General features: G+C 34.9%; 2 protein-coding genes across 2 annotated transcripts in view; both read right to left on the bottom strand.

Annotated features, from left to right (window-relative positions):
• Positions 1–27,198, bottom strand: part of LOC141906266 (fibrillin-3-like) — a 769,611-nt gene that overhangs the window by 700,039 nt on the left and 42,374 nt on the right. The gene's annotated exons all lie outside the window — the stretch shown is intronic.
• LOC141905244 (uncharacterized) lies at positions 13,145–14,926 on the bottom strand. Its single transcript, XM_074794058.1, is given in 1 exon segment — positions 13,145–14,926. A coding segment is annotated over 1 exon segment (1,782 nt).

Raw genomic sequence — 27,198 nt, 5'->3', positions numbered from 1 at the left:
AATAAAACTAAATTAAAAACATATTTAGAAAAACAAATATTAGAATTTGAAAGTGACTTAAAAGTTAAAAAGAAAAAATATCTAAAAAGTAAAATTATATATTATTTGATTATAAGTGGTTCGGTTACAATTAGTTCTGTAATAACATTTTTAGCAATATTCAGTCCATTAACACCTTTAGCTATATCAATTGGTGTGTTAGGATTAAGTTCAAGTGTTTTAACCGGTATAAGTTCAAAATCAAATATAAAAAGTAATAAAGAAAAAATTAAAACTAATATAAAAGAAATTAATAAATTAAAGAACACACTAGATTATATCATAAGTTTAAATGGTCATATAACAGTTGAAGAACAAGATAAATTATTAAAAGAATTAGTTAATTATTAATTTTTTAGTTATATAAATGGGGTTTCCAAAAGCTGTCCAATATAATAAATCAATTAAATATAATATTCCGGCAATAGATTTTAAGAAAAATATTACATATAAAAATGTAGTTTTAAATTCATTAACTAATTTAGAAATTTATGTTACTGAATCACAGTTTTTTTATTTCTAAAATGGAAAATATATTTAATACATATGAAGTTACTTTTACTCGAGATGAATATCATATATATAAAGTAAAATCTAATATGAAATATTGGCAGAACCAATTAGATTTTGCTGTTTATTGTGCAACAACAGGATGTGGAATAAGTTGGAATAATCATTTAAATAGCTTAGATAAAATTTGAAGTATTCTGATTTAAAATTAATTCACACAATATTTAGATTTCACACATATTTTCAAATCAGAATAATATTAAATGAATTAGAATGTCCTTTACCCGGGTCTAAATAGTTTAAAGAATTGGATAATAATATTAATATATCTAAGTTTTATAAAATATGTAATGAATTTAATATAAATATTAATTCCGATTTCAGAGCGCATGGTAAATTGCAAGGTGTTGGTGAAGAGTTTGAAATAAAAAGAATTGATAATATGCATAGAATTTCAGCTTATCATAATTATAAAATTGATAATAATAATGGTTGGGTTAATTTCATTTTAGAAAATGGTGAAGGTTTTACAAAATCAGGTATACAAAGAATAAATCAATCTATTAGAATTTATTTGATATGTATTTTAGGTGCACAAGTTGAAACAAGATCCCCAATAATTGGAAATGATAACACTTCATTCGATGCACAGAAACAATTCAAAGTATTATTTGAAGATTCAATTCATAATGATAAAAATAGATCGATTCCAGAAAATATTATAAGATATCAAAATTATTCAGATAAATCTCATGTAAGGCTTAATTATTGTACAGGCCCTAATCTATTAATTATTTCTAATGATTTAGTATTAAAGATGGGAAATATAATTGGTTATAATAATCTAATTAAAACTGCAACAATAAATAATTCATTTGGATTGAATGATATAAATAAAAAGATTATTACTGCTCCAAAATTAATGGAAGGCGAAAAAATTAAAAAACACATTCAATCAACTGAAACTAAAACTAAGAATATTAAATTAAATAATGATTCTAAAATAAAAGATTATAGTACATCAGAAAATATTAAAACTGATAATATTCAACATAATATAATTAAAACTGATAATGACAATAAATTACATGAAAATACTAAATTAGCTTTAACTTGTATAGGAATTGTTATAGGAGGAATATTATATTTTAAATTTTAATTTTTTTATTATATAAATGGATGTAGAAGGTGGAGAAGATATTGGAATGGATCCTTTTGATGAACCTGGTATAACTGATGAACAACCACCTGATTTTGATGAAACAAGTTTTAATGTTGGTAATGAGCCAGAATATAATAATAATTTGAATATGCCTGATTATATTAAAAATGCTGAATCACAATTAAATCCCGAAAATTTAGACCCATATTTAGTAAAACAAGATTTAGATAATTTAAACAAAATAGCTAAATTAGAAGATTTAATTGAAAATTCTAAACTTAACATAAATGATGAAGACGTCGGACCTTTAGTAGATAAATTAAAATTTTTAGATGATGGTAAATGTTATTATCATTTGAAAGATGATTATTATATTGCCATCACTCATAAAAATAATAAAAATAAAATATTAACAAAATCAACTTTGAGTGATTTAGATCCAGATAGAATTAAGAGAATAAGTATTAGTAATGAAATAACTGATGTTACACAAAAAGAAATAGATGATAATATAGACGTATTTAAACAAAGAATTAATGAATTATTTAAAATAATCAAAAAGAAATCAGAAACAGAAACAACTTCTGAACAGAATAAAACTTCCAAAAATAGTAAACTTAAATCAAATAAAGTTCCAATTGAAAAACTTTTACCGAATGGATTACTCGATGCAACAGATCAAGAATTAGAAGATTTAAATATATTTTCTGATAAAGCAATTAGAGAAATTATTAGTATAAGACTTGCATCTGATAAAATTGCACATAATAAAAGTATAAGAGATCAAAAAATTATGTATTTGGAAAAAGAATTAACTAATGCAAATAAAGAAATAGAACAAATAAAGTCTGATTTACATCATCAAGTAATTGATGAAATAGAATATAGGCAAAAAGAATTACGTTTAGAAAAAGAAATTAGTAATTTAAAAGATAATTTAGAAGTACAGAAAGAAGAAATTAAATTATTATTAAAATCATATGATTATAATATTAATAGATTAAAAAAAATTCTGAAATATCATTAAAAGATAGAATAAAGTTATTATTTAAATTAGAAGGAATAACAATTCTTTCAATTCTAACAGCTGTAACTATGTTATTTACAACAATAGGTTTAGCTATATCAAATGCTTTAAAATCTACTCCTACTCCCACTCCCAATAAACCAGATAAACCTCCAGGCAATAATTCTATACAAGATAAAGTTAAGGATGGTTTAAAGAAATTAGCAAAATATTTATGGGAACTATCTAAAAAATCTGCTGCAGCATTACCAGGAATTATTGCATCAATTGTTGGTTTTATATTGAAATCTGCTGGGAATATTCTTAACTTTGCTGCTGAACATATTATTTTATTTTTAATTACAGTTGTAAGTGCTATTATTTTTGGGTTAGTGAATATGATATCAAAAAGATATCAAGAAAAAATAATAAAAAATAAATAATTAAGTTTTTTGTTAAATAAATGAGTGGGAGTTATATAAGTCCTTCTAAGATTTCTAGAATATCTAATGCTATTAAAGCAGAAAGATCACATCATATAATTACTAATAACCCTTCAAATATTAATGCCGATGAAACTTTATATGTTAGAATTCCTAGATTAACACAAAATACTTTTTATGTTCCAAATAGTATTTATTTATCAGCTGATATAAAAGTAACTGGTCATGATAATAATTATGTTGTCGATAATGTTGGAAGATATTTGATTAAAAAATTAACTATAAAGATTGGTCCGGAAACAGTTTTCTCATTAGATGATTATTATTTATTTATGCATTATAAAGATTTATGGTTAACTAAAGAAAATAGAAATAATATGATATTTCAAGGCATCCAATCGGAAAACCATAATAAATTAAGATCAGGAGCTAATGACGCAATAGTAACTCGTGCCACAGATAATTTGATTAAAAAGATTTATGGAAGCAAATATAAAATTCCATTAGATTTTGAATTGATAAATAATAATGCACCTTTATATAAATACGCAATTCAAGAAGATATTATATTTGAGATAACATTTGCTCCTGTAAATGAAATTGTATTATCTAGCGTTGTTAAAGATATGGGTTATAAATTATCGAATATATGTTTAGAATATAACACAGTAACTAATGAAAATATTGCTAGCACAATTCAAACTCAATACAATCAAGGATTTTCATTATTATATGATTATATTGATAAATTTAAAACCGTAACTATTAATGCAAATGATGAAATAATTAATGAGAATATTAACTTCCCAAGAAGATCTATTAAAGGTATATTAATATTTTTTACCATTGCAACATATTTTAATGGTGCAATAAAGGTAGATAATTATTATAATCCTGAAATAACAAAAGTAGAAATAACTATCGAAGGAATAGCAAATAAAATATTTTGCCAAGGAATGAGAATGATAGATCAGTGGCCAGAAATTAGAAAACATTTTATGAATGAAAAAGTAAAATCATTAGAAAATTGTAATATTAATCAAATTGATTATTATACCGGCAATAAATATGCATTATGGTTAGATTTTAGAACAACAGAGGATAATTCATTACATGGTTCTGGAAAAAAATTACAAAACACTAAAGATGGAATACAATTATTCATGGCGAAGAAAAAAGGGGACAAAAATTTCAAAATGCATATTTATATTATATCTGACGCGCAATTAAATATTGTAAATTCACAGTTAGATAGTATTCAATATTAGAAATATAAAGTTAAAATTAAGGATATATAAATGGGTGGTAAAAAAACTCCTAATACTAAAGAACAATATTTTAGAAATTTATATTACAACCCTGAGAGTTCAGTTGCTTATTCTTCTACTAAAAATATATGGTGTCAAGTAAAACAAGATAAATTAGATGAGATAATCCCACAAAATTTAGTTAAATATAAAGATATAAATGAATTTATGTTAGAACAACCAACATATACAACACATAAAAAAATTGTTAGAAAATATATAACTCGTAAAACTATGGTAAGTTATGTAGATCAACAGTGGCAAGGAGATTTAATTGATATGAAAAATGTTAAGAAAGATAATGATGATTATTGGTGGTTATTGAATATAATTGATATTTTTAGTCGTTACGTATGGAGCTTCCCACTTTATAGAAAAGATGCTGTACAAACATCAAATGTTTTAAGAAAATTTCTTTCGGATGATAAACTAAAACCAGAAAAAATACAATTTGATGATGGAAAAGTGTTTGATAATTCACTTGTTCATGAACTCTTAGATAATCATAATATTAAATATTTTTCAACAAAATCGGATAAAAAAGCAGCAGTCGTTGAACGATTTAATAGAACATTAAGAACAAGAATGTGGAAATATTTTACAGCAAATAATACTTTTAAATGGATAGATGTTTTACCAAAATTGATAGAAGGATATAATAATTCTTATCATTCTTCTATTGGAATGAAACCTATTGATGCTAGAAAACCTGAAAATGCTGAAATTGTTTGGAATAATTTATATGGAGCATTTCTTGTAGATGATTTTGGTGAACCTAAATTTAAAGTTGGTCAAAATGTTAGAATTTCTAAGTATGAAAAGATATTTGATAAAGGATACGATCGAAATTTTACTAGAGAAATATATAAAATAAAAAAGGTAATAACAACAAAACCATATGTCTATAAATTAGAAGATTTAGATGGTGAAGAAGTTGATGGCTACTTTTACGAAGAAGAATTAAGTTTAACTACTGAAAATCTAGAACAAGAATATAAATTTGAAAAAGTATTAAAAACAAAAACTATTAAAAGAAAAAAATATTCTTTAGTAAAATGGGTTGGACGCCCAGATAAATTCAATGAATGGATATTATCAAGTAAAATTAAAAATATATAAATGAATAAAGAATTATTTATATTCGAGCCTCATAATATGTTAATATCCGGCGTAACAAATTGTGGAAAAACTTATTTTATATTAAATTTATCAGAAACTGTTTATGAAAACTATTTTAATAATATAGTATTATTTTGTCCAACATATGAATTTAATCAAACTTATAATAGAAATATTACTAGGAATAATAAATTTATTGTATTAGATCCTAAAACAGTAAAAGAAAATTGAGATAATTGTATTAAAATAGCAATTGATATTTATAAAGGATCAAATACATTATTCATTATAGATGATTGTGCTAATCTACATGATTCAAAAGTTAGAGAAAGTGAGTTATGCTATTTAGCTTTCTCTGGGAGACATTTTGGGATAACAACTTGGGTTTTAAATCAAAAATATAATTCAATTGTTAAAGACTTTAGAGAAAACATTAGATTTCTAGTTTTATTCTACAATAAAGATAGAAAATCGATGAAAAATGCACTTGAGGAAAATGATATTATTCCATATGATTTACATAATGAATATATGGATAAGTTGAAAAATATTAAAAGATCAAAATTACTATTTAGATTACAACACCCATTTAAATATGAATTTATTTAAATTCAATTAGTTTGTTAATCGAGTTGAATTCTAGTTATTGGTAGTTGTAACAAAAATCAAATAGATTTAACAATATTTTAACTAGCTTGTTAATCTAGTTTAAATCTAGTTACATTCTAGTTGAATTCTAGTTGTTAGTAGTTGAAACAAAAATCAACTAGATTTAACAAGAAATAAACAAAAACAACAATATTTCAACTAGCTTGTTAATCTAGTTGAATTCTAGTTACATTCTAGTTGAATTCTAGTTGCAACGTCACAACTAATTTTTTTGTTATATAAATGGTAGGTGAAAAGAAGATAAAATCTAAAAATGGTGATGTTCCAATTGAAAAACTTTAGATGATTTAGGAATAACAGAAAACAAATTAATTCCAGATGATGGTGTTTTAAATAATGTTACAACAAATAATAATTATGAATATTATCTTTATTGCAAACATCAATTAGAAATATTAATAGCATCTGGAAAATGTAAAAAATTTGTCGATAAAAATTTAACTTATCATGAATTAGATACAATGAAATCAGTTGAAATTATTAGATTATTTAAGATTTATGAAGCCGCGAGAACAGCTAAAATTAATAACGCGATATCAGAAAATGTAGTAAAAGGTTATAGTAAATTATGTAATTATATACTACCAATTGAAGATGAAAATAGATTATATTCAGATTTAAAAAATGATTATTTAGTTATGACTGAATTAAATAAATGGATTGGATATTTATCATTTCAATTAGGTGGATTTATGACATTATTATCAACTGGGGTTATAACATTTTCAAATATTGAAAGTAAAAATTTTTCTATAATAAATGAGCGAGGTGAAAGAAGTGAAGGAATTAACTGTGAAGAAAAAACCGAGAACTCAGAAACAAATTGAATGGTCTCGGCAATTAGGAATTAAATCACAAGAATATAAAAAAGCTGTAAAAGAAAAAATAAGTAATAAAAATGTTAATAAAAATGGTGAAAATATTGTTATTTCTACTCCTTCTGATAATAGAATATTTGATAAATATCTATATTTTACGGTTGGATTTGTAATTGTATTCATTTTGATTGGGTGTAATTGGTATAAGAAATCAAATAAAATTCATGATATTAATAATTCTGAAACAACTGCTTTCAAAAATGAAAATACTTCTGAAATTCCAAAATTGATAATAAAAAAAATGGATTAATATTTTAGAAAAAAAGCAAAAAAAATAATTTGTTTTAATTAATTGAATATCTCACTACTTTTGTCTATCACTGTGTGGGTGCCGTTTATGGCACCATCTATGCGGAGCAATTAAATTGTCCAGATAAGTCATTTCGGATTCTCTAGATATTCATTATTTTTATTAATTTATTTTGTTTTTACTTGAATATTGTATTACAGTCGTTTCTTATTATTAGTTTTTTTTTAAATTGAAAGATGGCAGCACTGGGTGTGATGCTAAAATGAATATTTGAATTTGAATTTGTTAATCAATTAACATAGTAATTGATTACTAATTTGATTAAAAATTATATCATAATTAAGTTAAAAATCCATAATTCATTTATCAGTTTTCATTCTTATATTCTTTTCATTCGGAATAATTTATAATTTAAATTTTTTTAGCACCAACAACATTTACTTAGGTGTTTTAGCTAAGTATATAAGGCAATTCATTCAACCACTGGAGTGCCGCCGGGCTTGGCTTGCAGGGGCATTTCGAAAATGCACCTTTGTCCACCCTCCGTGGTTCTCCTTCAGTTTCGACTTTCGATCCTCCTTTCGGGGGTAAGGGGTTGATAGGAAATGCATTAGGCGCCTTTAATATAATGTGTTTCCTGTCAACCATTGAAGGAGAATTGGTGAGGTGTGGGTCACAGGGGTGTAATTAGAAATGCTTGGGGATAGGTATCTCGTGGCGCCTCTCAATAACGGGATGCTTATCCCCTAAAAACTCTGCGAGTCAAGTCGGGTGGTTTTGCTAAAACTACCGTAAAAACATTGAAATATTCCTTTTAATCACGAGAGAGAATGATGACTATCCTCCTGTCGTCACGGCCGAGCTAATTTAAATAAACCTCGCTTTCAGCAACCAATGAAAACGTGGTAGTTCAATGCCGGCTAACTGGCTTGTGTGTGTTGTATGTACTGCGCGCTTATTATATAACTGCTAGCTATCCAATATAACAACAACGTTGTGCAACACCTGTTTGATTGATCAATATTCAAATGAAGCACTCTCTTATAATAACATGTAACAGATGTTTGACTGTATGATTGTAGTTGTTTATAAAACGACTAAGGTCATTTTGGATTCTAGATATTCATTATTTTTATTTTTTATTTAATCAACAATTTCTAAATCATGATGACCGTCTTCATTTTTCCCATGATATATTATTTTAAATCCTACTAAATCTTTCAATTCCTCTGTACTCAATGAAACCCATTTATCAGGTAAAAACACTTTAAATTCTCGTGATGTACTAACATTACAGTAGCTTAAATTAGCTGATACTTTCTCTCCATATTTAGTTTTTATCTTTTCTAATTTCAATATCTTATGTTCAATTTCTTTTGTAACATCAACTAACTTTTTTATTTCAAATTGTTTTTTTGTTGGTTTAATTCTGTTATTTATTGTTGCTAAGAATGCTTTTCTATCTCCCATTTATAAGGAAAAAAAATTACTTGTGGTGATGAGTGGTCGACCTTCGACCTCTGGTATGAAACCCACATCTTCCAATTACTCTAGTGCATGCACTTGTTATGTCCCGCATTGACTATGGCAATTCATTGCTGTGTGGACTACCGTCCAGTTCTCTTCTACCCTTACAAAGGGTACAAAATATGGCTGCGAGAGTGATTAGTCGGCGCAGAAAGTATGACCACACATCATCTGTCCTTCAGGAGCTTCACTGGTTTCCAATCCAGTCTCGCACTGAATATAAAGTTATCTGTCTTGTATATCGTGCGTTGTACGAGAAGATGCCAGTTTACCTGTCGGACATGTTGAAATTGGTGGAAGATAGAACACGGTCATGTGTCAACCGGAGCCTAGTTGTACCGCGTAGCAACAATGAATATGGCGATCGGTTCTTTTCTCATAAAGGTCCATTATTGTGGAACAGTGTACCAGTCTGAATCAGGAAAATTGAAGATGTGACCTGCTTTCGAAAAGCTTTGAAAACTTTATTGTATAGAAGGCATTATGTGGAGACAGCGCACTGAACGTGGAAACACGGATTCTGCGCTATACAAGCTCTTATTATTAGGGTTTCTGCTGCCTCGGCAGAAACCCTATTGGATTCCTGCTGATTATTATTTTAACATATTTTCCACTGAGTTTCGTCACATAAAAATCATCTTCTATTAGATTTGACTACTAACAACTTTGAAACGAAATGTTAAACTCTGATAATAATATAACAGTCTCTTTCTGCGCGTAGTTTCTATGGATGTACTGTGCTTCCTATTTTAAACTTGAAGTTACTTTAAGATAACACCGGTGGAAATAGCAATCATCAATCATGGCGCGCATACTGGCGCGAATCTGAAAGTTTGTGACGTCATTTCATAAATAAATAAAGAAGGAAGAAAAATCAACAGCGGTTTATTTATTTACTGTACCGGTACGAGTTTTCTTAATTGAATTGAATTGGTCAGGTCCAAAAGGCGGGTCATAGTAGTAAGCGTCAGAAAATGTCAGCGTCGGTGATACCTTGTTATCGTCGATATTAAACGGTCTAAAGTCAGTTTATACATCACATATATTACAAATTGGAGGTCCCTTGTACATGTACATCACATCGTGACGCAGCGGCGATGGTAATGTCATAGAAGAAGAACAAAGTCAGTTGGAAATACCTACCCACTGCACCGATAAAGAATGATTGCTAACCAGAGACCAGCGACAGTCAGTAATGGGGAGTGATGATACCGTTCGTGATTATGTTTTCGTAATGGTTATTGGACGTCAATTTCATATGTGAATTGTAGTCCCCATCCGATCGCTTGACTTGTCAGACTGACTTGTCACTCCTCGACTAATAGTAACACTATAAGGCCTTCCCTCCTGCATAGTTTACCCTATAGGCCAAATTTTTGCTTCGGGCCAAATTCGGTTTTCTCATCTAGTCGACTTTTTTCGAACCTAATGATAACCGAATATGCGCTTAAACTGTCACTAGGGAATGGTAAAAACTCCGTAGCTTCGTTCTTATCGATGTTATTTCCCCCAAAACCCGGCACATTAGTACTTCGCGCGTAGTAGCACATGTGGGTCAACATATCCATGTTGAGTTGACCCCTAGGTGGCACTCTTTCAAAAAACGGAATGTAACGAACTTATTTCGGGTGAAATCTTTGCTCGCATCCCTTGTAACGGGTCTCGTACCCGTTATTATGTATGTAGTTTTCCGTCGATAATTTTGTGTAATGTATAGCGTAATAAATCACCGCTAGGTGCGGTCTCTTAGAAGTGGAACCATTGTCCGAGTAAGTTCGTTGTTCTTTTGTTCGGGATAAATTACCCCTTTATAGCCTATGGTCGGAGCGTAAATCATCCTTGAAGGTGGTATTAGAGATTTAGAAGACAGGATTGTAACACTGGTGGTAGCGTTAATGGGATTAGAGAGCCTTACGGCCGTATTATTGAGTTGAATCGCTACCCTTTTTTTTCGAGAAGCGTGCGCGTGAGTAGTCTGTCTGACCTACTTCCTTGCGACTGCGGTATCGCGGATACTCTTCAGTAGTTAAACCGTTGTTATACGCTTGCTTCAATATAGCGGGAATAATTTCAGACACTAACTACAGTTTTGCACATAGGTTGATAGGTTCATAAAATAACTTTTGGAATTTTATTTTAATTCAGTTTTTGTTCGGTGTATACGTACAATATATTCACAATTACTAATTAGAAATGTCTCACTCTGACCCGGATGCAGGCCAACCAGGTGCGGCCCAGGAAGGGGTCCACCCAACTACAGGTTTGGATGACTTTTTAAGTTCGATTACCCAATATGTCTCACGTAGCATAAAAAGGGAATCTGAGTCGCCATCAGGGACCAGGGAGGATGCCCGGGTAAAAATTCCGTGCCCCAAAATGTACAGTATGGGGCATAATGTTTCCATCTGGTTGGAGCGTTTTGAGAACAACATTTGCTAACGTACCTGGACCATGAGTCATACCAGGGAGTTAAAAACCTCCGTCTTGCCCCATCCCTGGATTCAGTAGTTTCGTCGAGGGGATAAAGGACCGTATGTCATTGACACGGTCAGCTTCAGATTTCAAAATGATGTTGATGTCGAGAGCAGAAACCCCAAGAAAACATCGGGCACTACGCGGATGCATTGACAGAACTCGCACAGAGCGCGTACCCAGGGGTTGATCACAGTTTGCAGGATAAGTTGGCACGTGACCAATTCTTGGCAGGTGTGGCGGTACCCTCGAGTGTTAGGGAGCAGTTGTACGTGGCTCAGCCACAGTCTCTATCGGAGGCTGTGTCATTGGCTCGAGGTCATGAGACTGCGCGGCGCCTGACTGAGAGACACGAGTCCAGACCCCCTCGTCGACATGTAAATGAGGTGAAGGCCAGTCAGACGGATGAGCTACTTTCGGAACTCGTGGGCCTCGTCAACGGTTTAGATGTTCGCATGGACGGTTTAGAGGCCAGGGTTAACGCGCAGACTCAGGCCAACTCCCAGGGTAGGGACAACACTTTCTGGCGGTGTCGAGAACCGGATCATACAGCTGATACATGTCCGCAGGTTACATGTCATACATGTTCTGGTAGAGGTCACTATGCCAGGAACTGGCCCGGGAAACCGGGAAACGATTACAGGCGGTCCTCCAGGGGGCAAGGGAATCGCCGCCAATAGAGAGACCCTCCACATATATGATGGAGAAATATCTGCCTCCACACCGTAGAATACAGAAAAGTGTTCCTTCACCCGTTAACGATTCCGTGCATGATAGAGCCCAAATTGTAAGTAGTTCAATAATTGTAAATAGTTCATTAGACCCTTGCGTAAGGGAAATTGTTGGGAACGAAATTCTTGGTGGAACCGATACGACAGGTAGTGCATATCTGGAAAAGCAGGCAACTTCAAATGTTTTAACTCCTTATTACCATTATTATTATTATACATGTTTTAGTGCCCTGTCCAGATTAATGAAACTGCTCCAGAGCACTTACAAATAAAGAAATACGACGTACAATAAAATATGGTGATAAAAACATTACAATATTGAATTTAAAAACAGTGAACATTCAGTAAGACAATTTCAATTGAATGCAATTCTAAAATAATGTGCTTTTAAATTCTTTTTAAAACACTCAATAGACTTACTGCTTTTAAGATGACTAGGCAAGGCATTCCAAGTTTTTGGGCCATAGACTCTAAAAGACTTGTCACCAAATTGGCAAAACGTACGTGGAATAAAAAGTGAATTAAAATTAACAGATCTAAGATTTCGCGATGGTCTATAAAAACTAATCATGTCACAGAGATAATGAGGAGCCTCATTTTTAAGGATAGAAAATATCAAAACACAGATTTTAAAATCTATTCTAAAGCGGACTGGCAGCCAATGAATATCTGCTAAAACAGGAGAAATGTGTTCACTTCATTTAGTGAGGGTAACTATTCTAGCTGCCACATTTTGTACCTTTTGTAATCTGTAAAACTGTGTCGCCGGGATATTAGATAACAAAGAATTACAATTGACTTGGTAGAATCCCTAGTTAGATACTTACGAATACGACCAATGTTTCTCATATGGAAATAACAGGATTTTATGACAGATGATACATGATCCGTCACATGGATCTATCAAAAATAGCACCTAGATTCCGTACTAAGCGAGCAGATACTACAGAAACAGAACCAACATGCAGTTGTACATCAGTAGGTGGTACAGTACATAACGAGGAGAACAGAAAAACAAAGACTCGGTTTTGTCACAATTTTGTTTCAACATTTTCCTTAAGCCAACATTCAATATCAATCAGGCAACTTTCAAGACGCTTAATAGCAGCAAACTGCTGTGCAGTTGAATTCTTTTTAAAGAACACATAAAGTTGGGTGTCGTCAGCATACATATGAAAGTCAAGTCCATGAGAAGATATTATTTCCGTCAAGGGTTTAATATACATATTGAAAAGCTTAGGTCCTAAAACTGAACCTTGAGGAACACCAAAAAACAACTTTGATTTAGCAGATTGCTTACCATCAATTACTACAGATTGGTATCGATCACTTAAATAAGACTGAAACCACTTAAATGCTGTGCCAGAAATGTTATACATATTATACAATCTATCTAATAAAATGCCATGATCAATCGTGTCAAAGGCAGCTGACAAATCTAATAAAACTAAAACACCAACATTGCCAGAATCAAGTGCATCCAATATATCAGATTGAACTCGAAGTAGAGCAGTTTCAGTCGAATGGAATTTAGAATATGCACTTTGAAAACAAGGTTTAAGACCAGAAATATTTAGATGGTCATCAATTCTACTGTTAACAACTTTTTCTAAAATCTTTGAAATAAAGCTAAGATTTGAAACTGGTCTGTAGTTTTTTAGCACTTCAGGATTAAGTCCAGTTTTCTTTAGGAGTGGCCGTATGTGAGCCATCTTAAAGTCTAGTGGGACATAGCCCTCAATAAGTGACTGGTTAACTATCCCTGTGATAATTGGTAAAAGATCGTCTAAACACTCTTTTAAAAGCCATGTTGGCAAAGGATCCAATTCACAGGATTTACTAGCTGAACTAGTTATTATTTTCCTTATCTCATCCTGCGTTGCTAAAGAAAAAGTTGATAGACTATTAAACTCCGGAAGTGAGTGGTCACTGCCTAAATTCTCAGAACGTGGTAAGGGCATATCAGCACGGATATCACTTATCTCATCCAAAAAGAACGTATTAAACTGATTTGCTAAAGCCTCAGCTGACTCATAATGTGGTAAAACTGGCACAGATGATGAACCAAGGAGGTGTTTCACTACTGAGAAAACACTTTTGGAATTACGACCACAATCAATGATTTTATTGTTGCAGTAATGCATCCTTGTTTCAACGATCATGTGGTTAACAAAACGACACTGCAGTTGATACATCTACCTATGAACTTCCAGGTTACTCTTTCGCCACTGCCGTTCAAAGCGACGCCGTTCCCGTTTAGCATCATGAAGTTCGTCCGTATACCAAGGAGCGTTCGGTTTCAAGTACATGCTTCTTTCTCTGAGCGGAGCATGGGTATCAACAAGTGTCTTAATGATAGCTGTATAGTTTGACGCTAGTTCATTAACGGATCCTCTATTCTGATCATTCATTGGAGATAATTTTACTTTTATGCCCTCCCGAAAAGCATCAATGTCAATTGCCTTCAGCTTCCTATAAGCGATGGATACTTTTTTGCTGACTGGTTTTGGGGTATTGGCATCGCATAGGACTGCATAGTGATCGCAGGGTTTAAGGCTATCTTGACTGAAAATTCCCGTGTCAACGACATCTATGTTCGATAAAAAAGAGCTTGAGTCCTTGGTAATCAAAACATCTAATGTATGTCCTTTTACAAGAGTCGGACCGCGAACATGCTGCCGGAGCCTAACCTCATGCAGGGTCTGCAAAAAGTTTTGTGCGTCACTATCACTTTCATCATCAAGATGGAAATTTAGATCGCCAAGAAGAAGTGTTTCACTGGAGTTAGTGATATGCCGTTCGATATAGTTCATCCATTCTTCGAAGAAGACAATATTTTTAAAACCATTGTTTTTTGAAGGTGGGGGTCGATAAATGACAGAAACACTAAGAGTTTGGTTTGGCAGATAAACCTTGCAGTCAATATATTCAAAGTGAGAAAATTTGTTATCAATAGTTGATTCCAGGATTTTAACTGGAATAGACAGTTTATGTAAGAGCGCAACCCCTCCTCCTTGCTTATTATTAGGACGCGGGCAGTGTTTAATGTCATATCCAGTTGGTTTCAGTTCGGAGATGCTTTGTTCATCTCTATCTGCACAAAGCCATGATTATGTGACAGCTAAAATGTCCAAGTTGTTTGAAACTACAAATCCTTCAATGCCAATGTCTTATTTTTCACTGATCTTGGATTGAAGCAAACTCCTTACCCAGATACCTCACTGTTGGTCTGTCAACCGGGTGATGTAATTTCGGATGGTTCTCCTCTGAGGCAGGGGACAGTTTCAAATATTTTACCTCCGATAACTCTCTGTTTGTTAAGTCACATGAAGATACGGTCTTAACCACAATAACAACTGACCGGTCAGATGTGTCAATAGGTTCGAGCTGCCCCGTGGCTGAGAAAATGATGCGTCGTGTCGATTTGAGAGACACTGGGCTTTACTGCTCTGGTATCCTTAATGGTTCAACACGTACATCTATACTCTTAGACACCGGTGCCTCTGTGACCTTGTTGAAAACCTCTGTCTGGGAGAAGAGTCGTAGGGCCCTCTGGTATCCTTAATGGTTCAACACGTACATCTATACTCTTAGACACCGGTGCCTCTGTGACCTTGTTGAAAACCTCTGTCTGGGAGAAGAGTCGTAGGGCCGATCAGGGAAATCTGCAGCCAGTCGACTTCGAATTAGCCACTGCCACGGGTGCGAACATGAAGGTTCATGGGGTGGCCAAGGTAGAGCTCCAGTTAGGGAACCTGTAGATTCATGGTCCCCATGGTAATAGCCGATGACTTGGCTCAGGAGTGACTGCTAGGTAGTGACTTCTTTGAACAGAATGGTTGCATTATTGATTACCCTGGTAGAGTTGTACCATTGGAGACCAAGGATGCACGACCTAGTTGCTGTCGTTTGTTCCTGACCGAGACTTGTTATATTCCGGGAGGCCATGAGGTCGTGGCCACTGCGTATTTCAAGCAGAGATATGGTGTAAATAACAATTTTGTTGGTATGGTTGTTCGAGGGAACCGTGCTCCATGCCTGGCTGGCAAATCTCTGGTATGTCCGCGGGATGGGAAGGTAACAGTCCGCCTAGCAAATTTTTCAGATGACACCCTTAGGGTTCGTCGAGGGGAGTTCGTGGGTATCTTCTCGCCTATCGAATCAGTCGATGTACTCACCGTGCAAGACACTTCTGGTTTGTCGGAGACAGAGCTGCCTCAGCCCCAGCAGGATCCCAATGATTTAAAGGATCTTTACGACGAACTAAACGTCGATAGTCTCGAAATTTCGGAGGGTGATCGGAAGGATTTGAAGAGGGTCCTAGCGCAGCATCACGGTGTATTTTCTCGGGGGGATTTTGATATTGGGAGGACACCCCTCATTGAGTTTGAAATCGATACCGGGGAGCAGAAGCCGATTAAGCAGCATCAACGACGTCTGCCGCCCGATCACAAGCAATTTGTTGAGGGGTACACTGCTGAACTGTGTGACCAAGGTCTTATGAGGCCATCCCAGCCACCTTGGGCTAGCCCAATCGTCCTAGCCACGAAGAGTGATGGCAGTTTGCGTCTGTGCTGTGACTACCGGAAATTAAATGACGTCACAACTAAAGACAGTCACCCGTTGGGGCGAATAGATTCTACCCTCGAGGCACTTTCGGGATCGTCATGGTTCTCTCTCTGGATCTTATCAGTGGCTACTGGAAAGTGCCGATCCAAGAATGTGACAAGCCGAAAACAGTTTTCTGTTCTGAGAACCGTTTGTGGGAATGGAATGTTATGCCATTCGGTCTCACAAATGCTCCGGCCTGTTTCACACGGCTCATGTCTTTGGCTCTCGACAAGGTGTCATGGAAAACAGCCTTGATCTACCTCGATGACGTCATAGCCCATTCTGCGGATGTGGCGTCCCACATTTCCAAGCTGTCAGAAGTAATCGGTTGTTTCGAAGCAGCAAATATGAAATTGAAGCCAAGAAAAAGTCACCTCCTCTAAAAGCGGATAAGATTCTTGGGCCATGTCGTGAGCGGGAACGGAATTGAAACTGACCGGGCAAAAATTGACAAAGTCCTAAGTTGGCCAGCCCCTACCAATGTATCAGAAGTATGAAGGTTCACTGGCCTCGTCACTTACTATTCTCGGTTTATCAAGAGATATGCGGCAACGTGTAAACCCCTCCACCTGCTCACAAAGAAGGGTCAGCCTTTCGAATGGGGTATCAGTCAGCAAAGAGCATTCGAAGAAATTAAATCTGCGTTGACAAGCCCTCCTGTACTGGCTTTCCCAGACTTTTCAGAGGGATCGGGGAAATTCATAGTTGATTGTGATGCTAGTAACTGGGCTATAGGTTCAGTTCTTTCACAGTTGCAAGGCGATCACACAGAACGAGTAATAGCATATGGGGGTCGAGTTTTGAGAGGCGGGGAGGAGAACTATTGCGCCACGAGGCGAGAAATGCTTGCTCTAGTCGAATCAATTGATTATTTCCGCCACTACTTATTGGGTGGTAAGTTCCTTGTCCGGACTGACCACGCAGCCCTCAAGTGGCTTCGGTCGTCCAATATTCAATCAGGCCAAGTCGCCCGCTGGAATAAAAGGCTGGCGGACTACGATTTCGACATTGAGCACAGGCCCGGGCGCAATCACCAAAACGCTGATTCACTCTCGCGGATTCCCAAGAGGGTCAAGCGTCATGGGGATTGCCCTAGTTGCTGCGTCACCGTAACCCAACAGTGTCATTCGTGCAAACGATTGGTATAGGGGATGTCCTAACTCGGGTCGAGATTTGTGATGCTCAGGATACCGATGATGAGGAATTAGTCCGAAAGGGTTTGCAAAGCCAAACACTGATTCCCTGCGTCAGTATGGTTCGAACGCGAGGATTCTCTTGGGCGAATTTGAACGCTTGGCTATGGTAGAAAACCTGCTTGTTCTGAAACCACTTCCTGGTGCCAGATTAGCCAAAAACCGGGTAGTTCTGCCGAATGTGCTATTACCTAAGGTCCTATCTCACCTCCATAATGGTATATCCGGTAGGCACTTAGGGACCACCAAGACAGAACGTAAAGTCCGCCAACGGTTTTGGTGTTTTGGACTGGGGAAGGCAGTCAATAGCTTTGTCAAGCAGTGTCGTAAATGTCAGCAATGCAAAAACCCTCCTAAACGACCTAAAGCGCCACTGGTACCAACGCCAATCGGTAGGAGAGGGCAAAGGCTGCATATCGACATTGTTGGTCCACTGCAACGAACAAAGCGTGGGAACGTTTATATCATTGTGGTGCAGGACGCTTTCACCAAGTGGGTTGAGGCCTGGCCGGCTAGAAACCAGAAAGCACCAACAGTTGCCAGGAAGGTCGTAAACGAGTGGATCACCCGCTACGGATGCCCCGAAAGTATTCATTCGGACCGTGGATCCAATTTTGAATCTCGACTCTTCAGTGAGATGTTGAGCCTGCTTGAGAGTGAAAAGACCAGAACGACCGCCTATCACCCCATGGGAAACGACCAGGTCGAGAACTTTAACAAGTCTATAAAATCGATGTTGACCACGACTGTGAATGACATGGGGAATGACTGGGACGAGAAACTTCAGTCCTGTTTGATGGCTTTTCGTTCCTGTGTGCAGGAATCGACTGGTGAAACACCGTTTTTCATGACATACGGCAGTGAGATGACCTTACCACTGGACGTTTTAGTTTAGCCCTCCTGAGGAACCTGTCCACCTGACCAAGTTTAGCCAGGACATGTGTAGAAATCTAACTGTAGCTCATCAGAGAGTCCGTGACCGCCTTGGAAAAGCCCAACGACGTCATGCAGCAATTACGATAGATTTGCTCAGCGTGGGGGGTACAACGTGGGTGACCGAGTATGGAGGTATAGCCTTGCCCTCAAGACTGATGAGGCAGCCAAGTTCCATAATCGCTGGATGGGTCCTTACATAATTGTTGAGAAAATCTTTGAGGTCACGTACCGGGTTCAGTTGGAGATGGGGTTTAGGAACCAAGATTCGGACAGTGCACTTCAATGATCTGAAGGCTTGTCATGGACCCATAGTTGAGGTTTCCCCAAACAAGTCACGGATGAAAAAAAAAAAGACGACTTAGAACCCACCAACCGCCAGTCCGTCCGACGAGCCCTGAACAGTCAGAGTCGGAGAATGAGGCATTTGTGTGGGTACGGCGCCGAAATCCAGAAGTGAATTTGGACAGCTCGGGATCCGAGGAGGAGTTAACCCCGGATCGGGTGGGCACTGACAATGGGCCTGCTCCGCAAGCAGCGGACACTGACCAAGTCGAAGCTCTAGCGATTCCTGCTGAGGTTTTCCAGGACAATCGCAGACAGCTTCGGCCTCGGAATGTTATTAGACCACCCGTAAGATACCGCGAGTTCGCCAGGTCATGTGTCGGTTCATCGAAAGCATGCACCTGCTGTCAGCAGCGCTGGTCTAGGATTATGGACAACAAGGCAAAATGGCTAGAGAAAGGGAGATTATTGCGGGAGAGAGAGCACCTTCATGGTTAAATCTCTTTGAACGCATAGCTATAAAAATGTTTTGTCTCTACTATCTTTTTAGGAACAACTGAAATATGGATGCTCTTACACTGGACGCCTTTAACTCCGAGACTAAGCGTTTGAAGGGTCAGCACATCAAAGACCTGAGGAGGCTCATTAAGCTGTACTCGCGAGCTCAGGAGCCCCTATTTGAATTGAATGCGGGTGAGTTGGTGCTGTCATGTGTTGAACACCTTAACGACCCTAAAATGGTTGTGGTGGGGGCGGTGATTCAGGGAATTAAGGCAACGGTCGCTTCGTCGAAAAGATCGCCCATCCACCTCTCAACTAGCCGGTTAAAGATTCTGAAAAGGACCTTATCCAGGTTTGTTGAGCAGTACGGTGGAGTGGGCAGTGTCCTTGAACCGAAATTTTCGGTATTGGGCAGTGCGGCAAAGGTCGGAGAGCTGAGGAGTCCGATTTTACTCCTCATTGACTCCATGTTCAAAGATTCCCGATCCACAAACGAACAGTTCATCATTGCTCACCCTGGGGAGCGTCTGGAGCAGCTGGAGGAAGGGGTTAAAACAACATGAGTCACCTGTTGTGCGGTCGTTGTTAACCACGGTATTAATAACGTCCGTAACTATGGCCAGACAACAGAGAATATTTATTCGCTGTACAATGTTCTGGCCAAGAAGTACCCAAACCTTCCTCTGTTCCACCTTTGGTTGCCCAAAGCTCCTGTTATGAGAGGAATACGAGAGACGGTGGTCCCCATAGACCGAATCAACACGCACTGCGAGAAGGCGGGATTTCTGACCATAGACCACCCTGACCTGGATGATGCGGACTTCAAGGGACTCCACTACCGTCGTTCGGCTATGGAGATTGTCACCCGGCCTCTCACTGTAGTTAAGGGTCACTTGGGGATATGATATGGTAGTAGGGTGGGCACCGTGCAGCGGTTAAATCACCATACTCTCCTTTCATAACCCATAACTGGTCACCCAGCTGACATGTTTTACCTCGAATTTTGGTACTGCCGTTGTTTTTGATTTGTATTTTTAGCTTACCTTGTTTATATGGAATCAGACTCATGTTGGAACCGTCTGCAGGAGGCCCGACCGACCTGATGAACCTTCTGTGATTTCAGCACGTAGGAACCTGCTGTTCACCGACCTAGGCAAGTGTGTTGATTATTGAGCGAGTACCTTCGAATGGTTTAATCGCCTCTAATCTTCCCCCAGTGGAACATAAGCGTAGTGTTGGCGTATCAGTTGGGTCGTGTTGGATAATTGGATTTATTGCGAATTGCGAACTGTAAATACCGAATGTGTGCGAATGTGTGTGTAAGCTGTAGTTTATGACATCGGACACTGAATATCAACCAGATAGATGAACTGTTAATACTGGACGTATGTGCGGTCGTAAGCTATGCTTACGACACTTATGGGGGGGAGTGGTGTAACGGGTCTCGTACCCGTTATTATGTACGTAGTTTTCCGTCGATAATTAGTGTAATGTATAGTGTAATAAATCACCGCTAGGTGCGGTCTCTTAGAAGTGGAACCATTGTCCGAGTAAGTTCGTTGTTCTTTTGTTCGGGATAAATTGCCCCTTTATAGCCTATGGTCGGAGTGTAAATCATCCTTGAAGGTGGTATTAGAGATTTAGAAGACAGAATTGTTACACCCTGAACGACATTCTATCCAGAAAGGCAGAACCCGTTATCGCTGCTTGCAGCTATATTTATTATTATTATTCCATTGCTCGACAAATTTCGTTGCTTTATCTAACTATTCCAAATATAACTGTAAATCTAGTTTGTCATGTTTAATCATATTTTCTTTCTTTTCAAGAGGTCTTAGATTCTTCCAATTCCAAATTAATTTCTTATTGTATTCATCATTCATGTTAAATTTAGATATCGGCAATACGTGATCTATATGGAAATTATCTCCGTAATTATCTGTGTTCATTTCATCATCGAACTGATATACAATCCATGATTTTAAGAATTCGTTTCAATTTAAAATCAAGATCTGTTTTATACCTTCCTTTTTTATAACTACTCTTATAATCATTATAATATTCTCGATTATCTGTTCGCCATTGTCTCAAGTATTCTGGGTTATAATCTGGGTGATTTTCTCTCCATTCCTTTTGATAATCTGGATTATTTGCTCGGTATTGTTTATTCATTTCTTTAACACAAGTTCTATAATAACTTTGCTTACCATCTTTCTGAGTTTTATGATTATGATATTCCGACAATTGTTTACTTAATTCACACTTAGAACATTTCTTATGATAAATATCAATAGTTTGTGATTGTTCCATTTATTATACATATTTTTTACTAAAATTGATTAACATGTTATAATCCTATTCATTCATTTTTTTTTATCTTCTTGCCTTTTGAACTTTAAGTATTCATCTAAATTGCAACCATATGCAACTGTGAGTATACCATCGTCTAATATATATCTTTTATCATCGAAAGGGTTCAAACTAACCTTTTCTATCTCTTCAATAAACATTTCGTGGTACTCAGATCTTAAAAATTTCATCTAATGTTTTCCAACTTCTTCATTAAATATACAATTGATGTAATATTTAAAATGAATATTTTTTTTCAACAACGCTTTTTGTAATACCTTTCAATTTTTTTGAGTTTTAGTTTTATAACTATACATTTGAGATCGAATTCCAATGAACACTATCATTTCTTCACCGCCTAATTCATCCTTAAACTTCCCAAGAATTTTTTTATTATCATTGTTAAACAATTCATGCTTTTTAGGATAATTACTAAAGTCGAAATGATGTTTTAATGTTTTTAAATCATCTGTTCTATTATTAGTTTTTATCTTTAATTTGTAAGAATCTGTATCAAAATATAAGATTTCTATATGCTTTTCTCAAAAAGTGGTTGTAATACGTTATAGTAAAATTCATACATTCATAATTTTGATATTTCTAAAACTGATGCTCCAACATAAATTGGTTCATTAAATTTCATAGAAGTTCTCCTCATTTTAACTGCAGCTAAATTTTTATCAAATATTCGGTTACCAACTCAATATCATTTCTATTTCTAATATTTTCACAAGTCTTACCATAGAATGCGTTATTCATTAGTTTGAAAAAATCTTTCTCAAAAACAGTTTTAGCTTTAGTTCTCTGTTTGGTGTTAAAATCTATATATTTTTCTAACCATTTAGATTGACTGAATGAAATATATCTATGTACTTTTTTCAATATCATTCCTTGTTGCAAATAAAATTTTAACATATGATAATATAATTAACATAACCGATAATGCACTACATAATTATATTTATCCTCCTGAGTTACTATTAGCTTTTCTGTATGAATATGATTTTCGGGTTTAATTCTTTTTTGATAATTTGATAATTCTTCATGTGTTACAGTTTTATGTTCTGGACAGTATGCAAGATTTCTAGATTTAAATTGAATATGTTCAGGATATTCCAAGTCTACAACAAACAAGAGGCCCATGGTCCTTGAAGCATTGGTAGATTATACTGTAGTATTAAGTGGTTATAATGTTTTACATCTGCCGGCAAATCTTCTATGACGACGTTGATTGGGAGCACCACAGACTCAAAGGTCTATTTGTCTAGTACGATTTTATTCCTGAAAAAGAATTTATTTTCTGCCGAACGATTTAGCCTAGGCTATTTGTATTGTTAAACCTCATTAATGCGATTCTGTTAAAAAGACGAAACTAGTTTATTCTGATATTTTCCATCGGCATCATGTCCCAGCCAAGATATTTATATCAACCAAGATTTGGATACAAAGACCCATTTTTACGCATGAACTGTTAGGCCCAACTGAATAATGAAAACAAAAACAGAACGATTTTCCTGAATGCAATTGCAAGACCCTCTGATCTTAGAGCTCCAAGCTCTGATGCATGTACGCATGCAAAACGTCGCAGAGAGCGATGCCGGCGTTGGTGTCACTGAGGCCGGCTGATGATTGTTTGTTTGTCTTTTTGTTTGTTTGGCTTTACGTACGTCGTTTGGATCTTGGTTTCCCAAGACTATTCCTATTGGATTGTTCATTTAACCTCACGACGGTACGGCCTTTGAAGTGTTGCCCGCACACTGTTCACAGCCAGCAGGACTCGAACCCACTTGTCACTCAGCATTGATAGTGGATTCAACAGCATCACGCCTTATCTCACTGAGCTACCGAGGCCGCTCGATTCAATTCCAAAAAACTACAGCAGCGGCAAATAACCATCGCAATATTGCAATTTACGACAAACAACGCGTAAATTCAACCACTGTTGTTTAACGCATGGAAAAGATAATAAAAGGTATTTTTTCCCGCCCGGTGCGCATTACAAAGCGAATCTCTGCCGAGTGCGTAAGAGGGTGCTACCGCCTTATGAGTGCGCAGCAGGCGGCTAGCGCGTCCTAAAGTGAGAACTTATATTAGAATATAGCCGAATCGAATTTTACAATGCCAGTCAACTGATTGATGATACAACATGGTTGTTCTCGGCGTACTTAACAATGATATTTTCCTCCAATAAACAACTCTGGTAAAATTGAATAAAATGATCTATCTTTATTGGTGATATCGTATCATGGTGGTAGCCTACCGTTTGACCGTTTCGTGTCATCATGAAATTTTTTTAACTTTATTAAAGGCGTTCCCGCACGATCGTTTCAGTCACGAGTAGGCTGCCGTTCCACTGCTCTAGAAATACGTATTCTGACGCTGAGCATGAATCCCAAATAATTCCATGGATACTGATAGTTGGAATAACAGTGATATCCAAACACTGTGATATTTATAAACCGGAGGTACATAATTTTATTTTTTACTATTCAGAAGAGGCTGTTCCCCATTCTTTACTGCCAATGTCAATGCGGACATATCGCTACGAGATTGTTTAACCCGCTCTCATCTACCAGATAATGAACGAAAAAAATGCGATCGAATAAATTTTTTGGACCATTAAATCACAAATCTGGCGACGCTATGTTGTGGGGAATATTTGAAACATTTTTCTTAGTCATTTTCAGCTGTTTATAATGTTTTACGTGAACGGAGTGACAATTTGAAGTTACTATGAAAATGAGAAGAGTCGGCGCTATTTTTTCGAACTACTATTTTCGATCCATTTTACTAGCATTGGCATGACGTTATAGACGTCAACCAATGCTAAAAAGTAAACAGTGTCTGAATCATCTGCAATATCTAGAATTCTTTTCTTCCAATCAAATTTATCAACATTTTCGTGCTGTAAAATTTCAGTTATTTGAAATACTCCATAAGGTTGTGGTTCCATCATTGCCCAACCATATAGATTATTTGCATCTATATATAATCACTTATATCCAGGATTATCATTTACATTGAAATATCTATCACGTAATACACTTGGAATACCTCTCTTAGATTTTTCAAATAATATCAATTGATCTATATTTGTTAATAAATCCCTTTTTATATCTGTATATTTTAAACCACAATCCCAAGTTAAACCTGGACTAGAATGAAAATGACATAGATCAATATTAAAATATTTTAGATTTACATCTCAAGACCTTTCAAAAAATTGGTAATTTAATTAAATCGAATACATTTATTTTTAAATTTTTATCTCTTTATTTTTGGAATATTTTTAATTCTAACAGGATAACTTTCTATCTTATAATTATTTTCAAATTGTTTATAATTTGTTAATCTAAAACTCTGTTGGATGTAAGCAACTAGTTATCATCCATAGAAAACATTTATCATCACAATTTTGAACATCTATAACAGCATTAGTTTTAAATGGTAATTTGATATAACTTGATGCATTTATATTATCATCTTTATAATATTATAAATTATTTTCATCAATTGGTTTTGATTTATATAATTTATTTTATTTTGTATTGTACACATGTAACGTCATGAATATTATTTCATCAAATATTAAACCAGATCCTTCAAAATATTTCCCTTCTATTTTACTTTTTATTTCATAATTACATTTATTTAATCTATCATCTATAATGTTGTTTTGAAATAATATGTTGTGAATGAGAATTTATATTATATATTGGTTTATCTTCAGATTTTATAAATTTAACTTCCTTGTATGGTCTTTTATTGTTTGATTTATTTTCTATTCTTTCAATTGTGCTTTGCTTATTAATATCTCTATCAAAATAATCTTCACCTAAAATATCATTATTAATATTTCTAATATGATTTTTAGATTTTAAACGTTGTTTATAATATCTTTTGTTACTGAATGATTGCTTACATGTAAAACATTTATGTATTTCTTTTTCATTCTTTAATTCTTCTAATTTAGTTTCTAATATATCATTATTATATTCTAATTTTAATTTATAAAGTGAGATTTAGTATTATTATGTCTTGCTTTTTGAGATTTATCTATATTGATTTTACATGTTGGACAGTAGTACTTCTTATTTGCTTCCATTTTAATATCAATTTTTTTTTTTAAATTGATTTTAGAAGTTCAATGATTTATATCATGTATTATTTCAATCACACTTTACTAACACTTTTAATGTTTAAAAATCTAACTCATACAAAATATTTTTATATTATTCGAAATCTATATCATGACATCCTTTTTCATTCTTACCTTTGTATATGATATAGAAATCACCAGAACATAATTCTTCTATATCTTCACTTGATAATCTATGAAAGCTATCTGGTAAATATGTTCTGAATTTATATATATTTCCTTTTAATCCTTCATATTCTAAGTGAATGACTAATCTTTTACCATATCTCTTAGTAACTGTTTCAATATTTGTAATTAAATATTTGTTATGTAAAGTTAATTCATTTAACTTTTTGAATTTATAATCTACAGATTTGACATTTGTAGTATCTTTAATTCTATTTGAGATCCACTGTGTATTTGTTTACTCTCCATTTATTATACACATCTTTTTATTAAAATTGATTTCATTTAAATACTATTCATGAATATGATTTTCGTTTATATATGATAAGTAATTAGGAAAGTCTTGTTTCATATCAAAGGTTGAAAGGGAGAGTGAATAAAAAATAAAAATAAATTGGAGCGTGCGAGAATCTATTTCTATTTTTTTATGAGCTCGACCCTTCGACCATTGGTATGAAACAAGACTTTCCTAATTACTACTATTAGCCATCATCAGTCATACGTTGCGCAAATATATATACTCTTCTATTCAAGTTTCTCGTTTTGGCTGAATTTATTGTGGGAATTATCTCCTTATTATGTTACACGTGTATCTTCTCGTCTCACTTCTCTTTTTAGTGTTGGTACTCATTCATTAAAACTGGCGGCTTAGGGTCTTAGGCCTACCTGATAATTTCTCTGATTAATCAGACACACGCATTTTATATTCTTTAACACGATTAGCAACCGTTCTTCCAATAACTCCAAACATTGTACCAATATCATCGTATGTGAATGCATGCAAGATGAGATAATCCAAAGATTCATAAGGTAAATCCTTCTTTGGTCTTCCTCGAATCAATTCTGAAATGGAGCATATTACATATTGTACACAGAGATGAAGGGGAAA

This window comes from Tubulanus polymorphus, chromosome 5 (genome assembly GCF_964204645.1).
Source record: "Tubulanus polymorphus chromosome 5, tnTubPoly1.2, whole genome shotgun sequence".
In the NCBI taxonomy this organism is placed as follows: Eukaryota; Metazoa; Nemertea; class Palaeonemertea; order Tubulaniformes; family Tubulanidae; genus Tubulanus; species Tubulanus polymorphus.
Note: the sequence above shows the minus strand (reverse complement) of the source record. Positions and strands in the feature narration are given on the sequence as shown.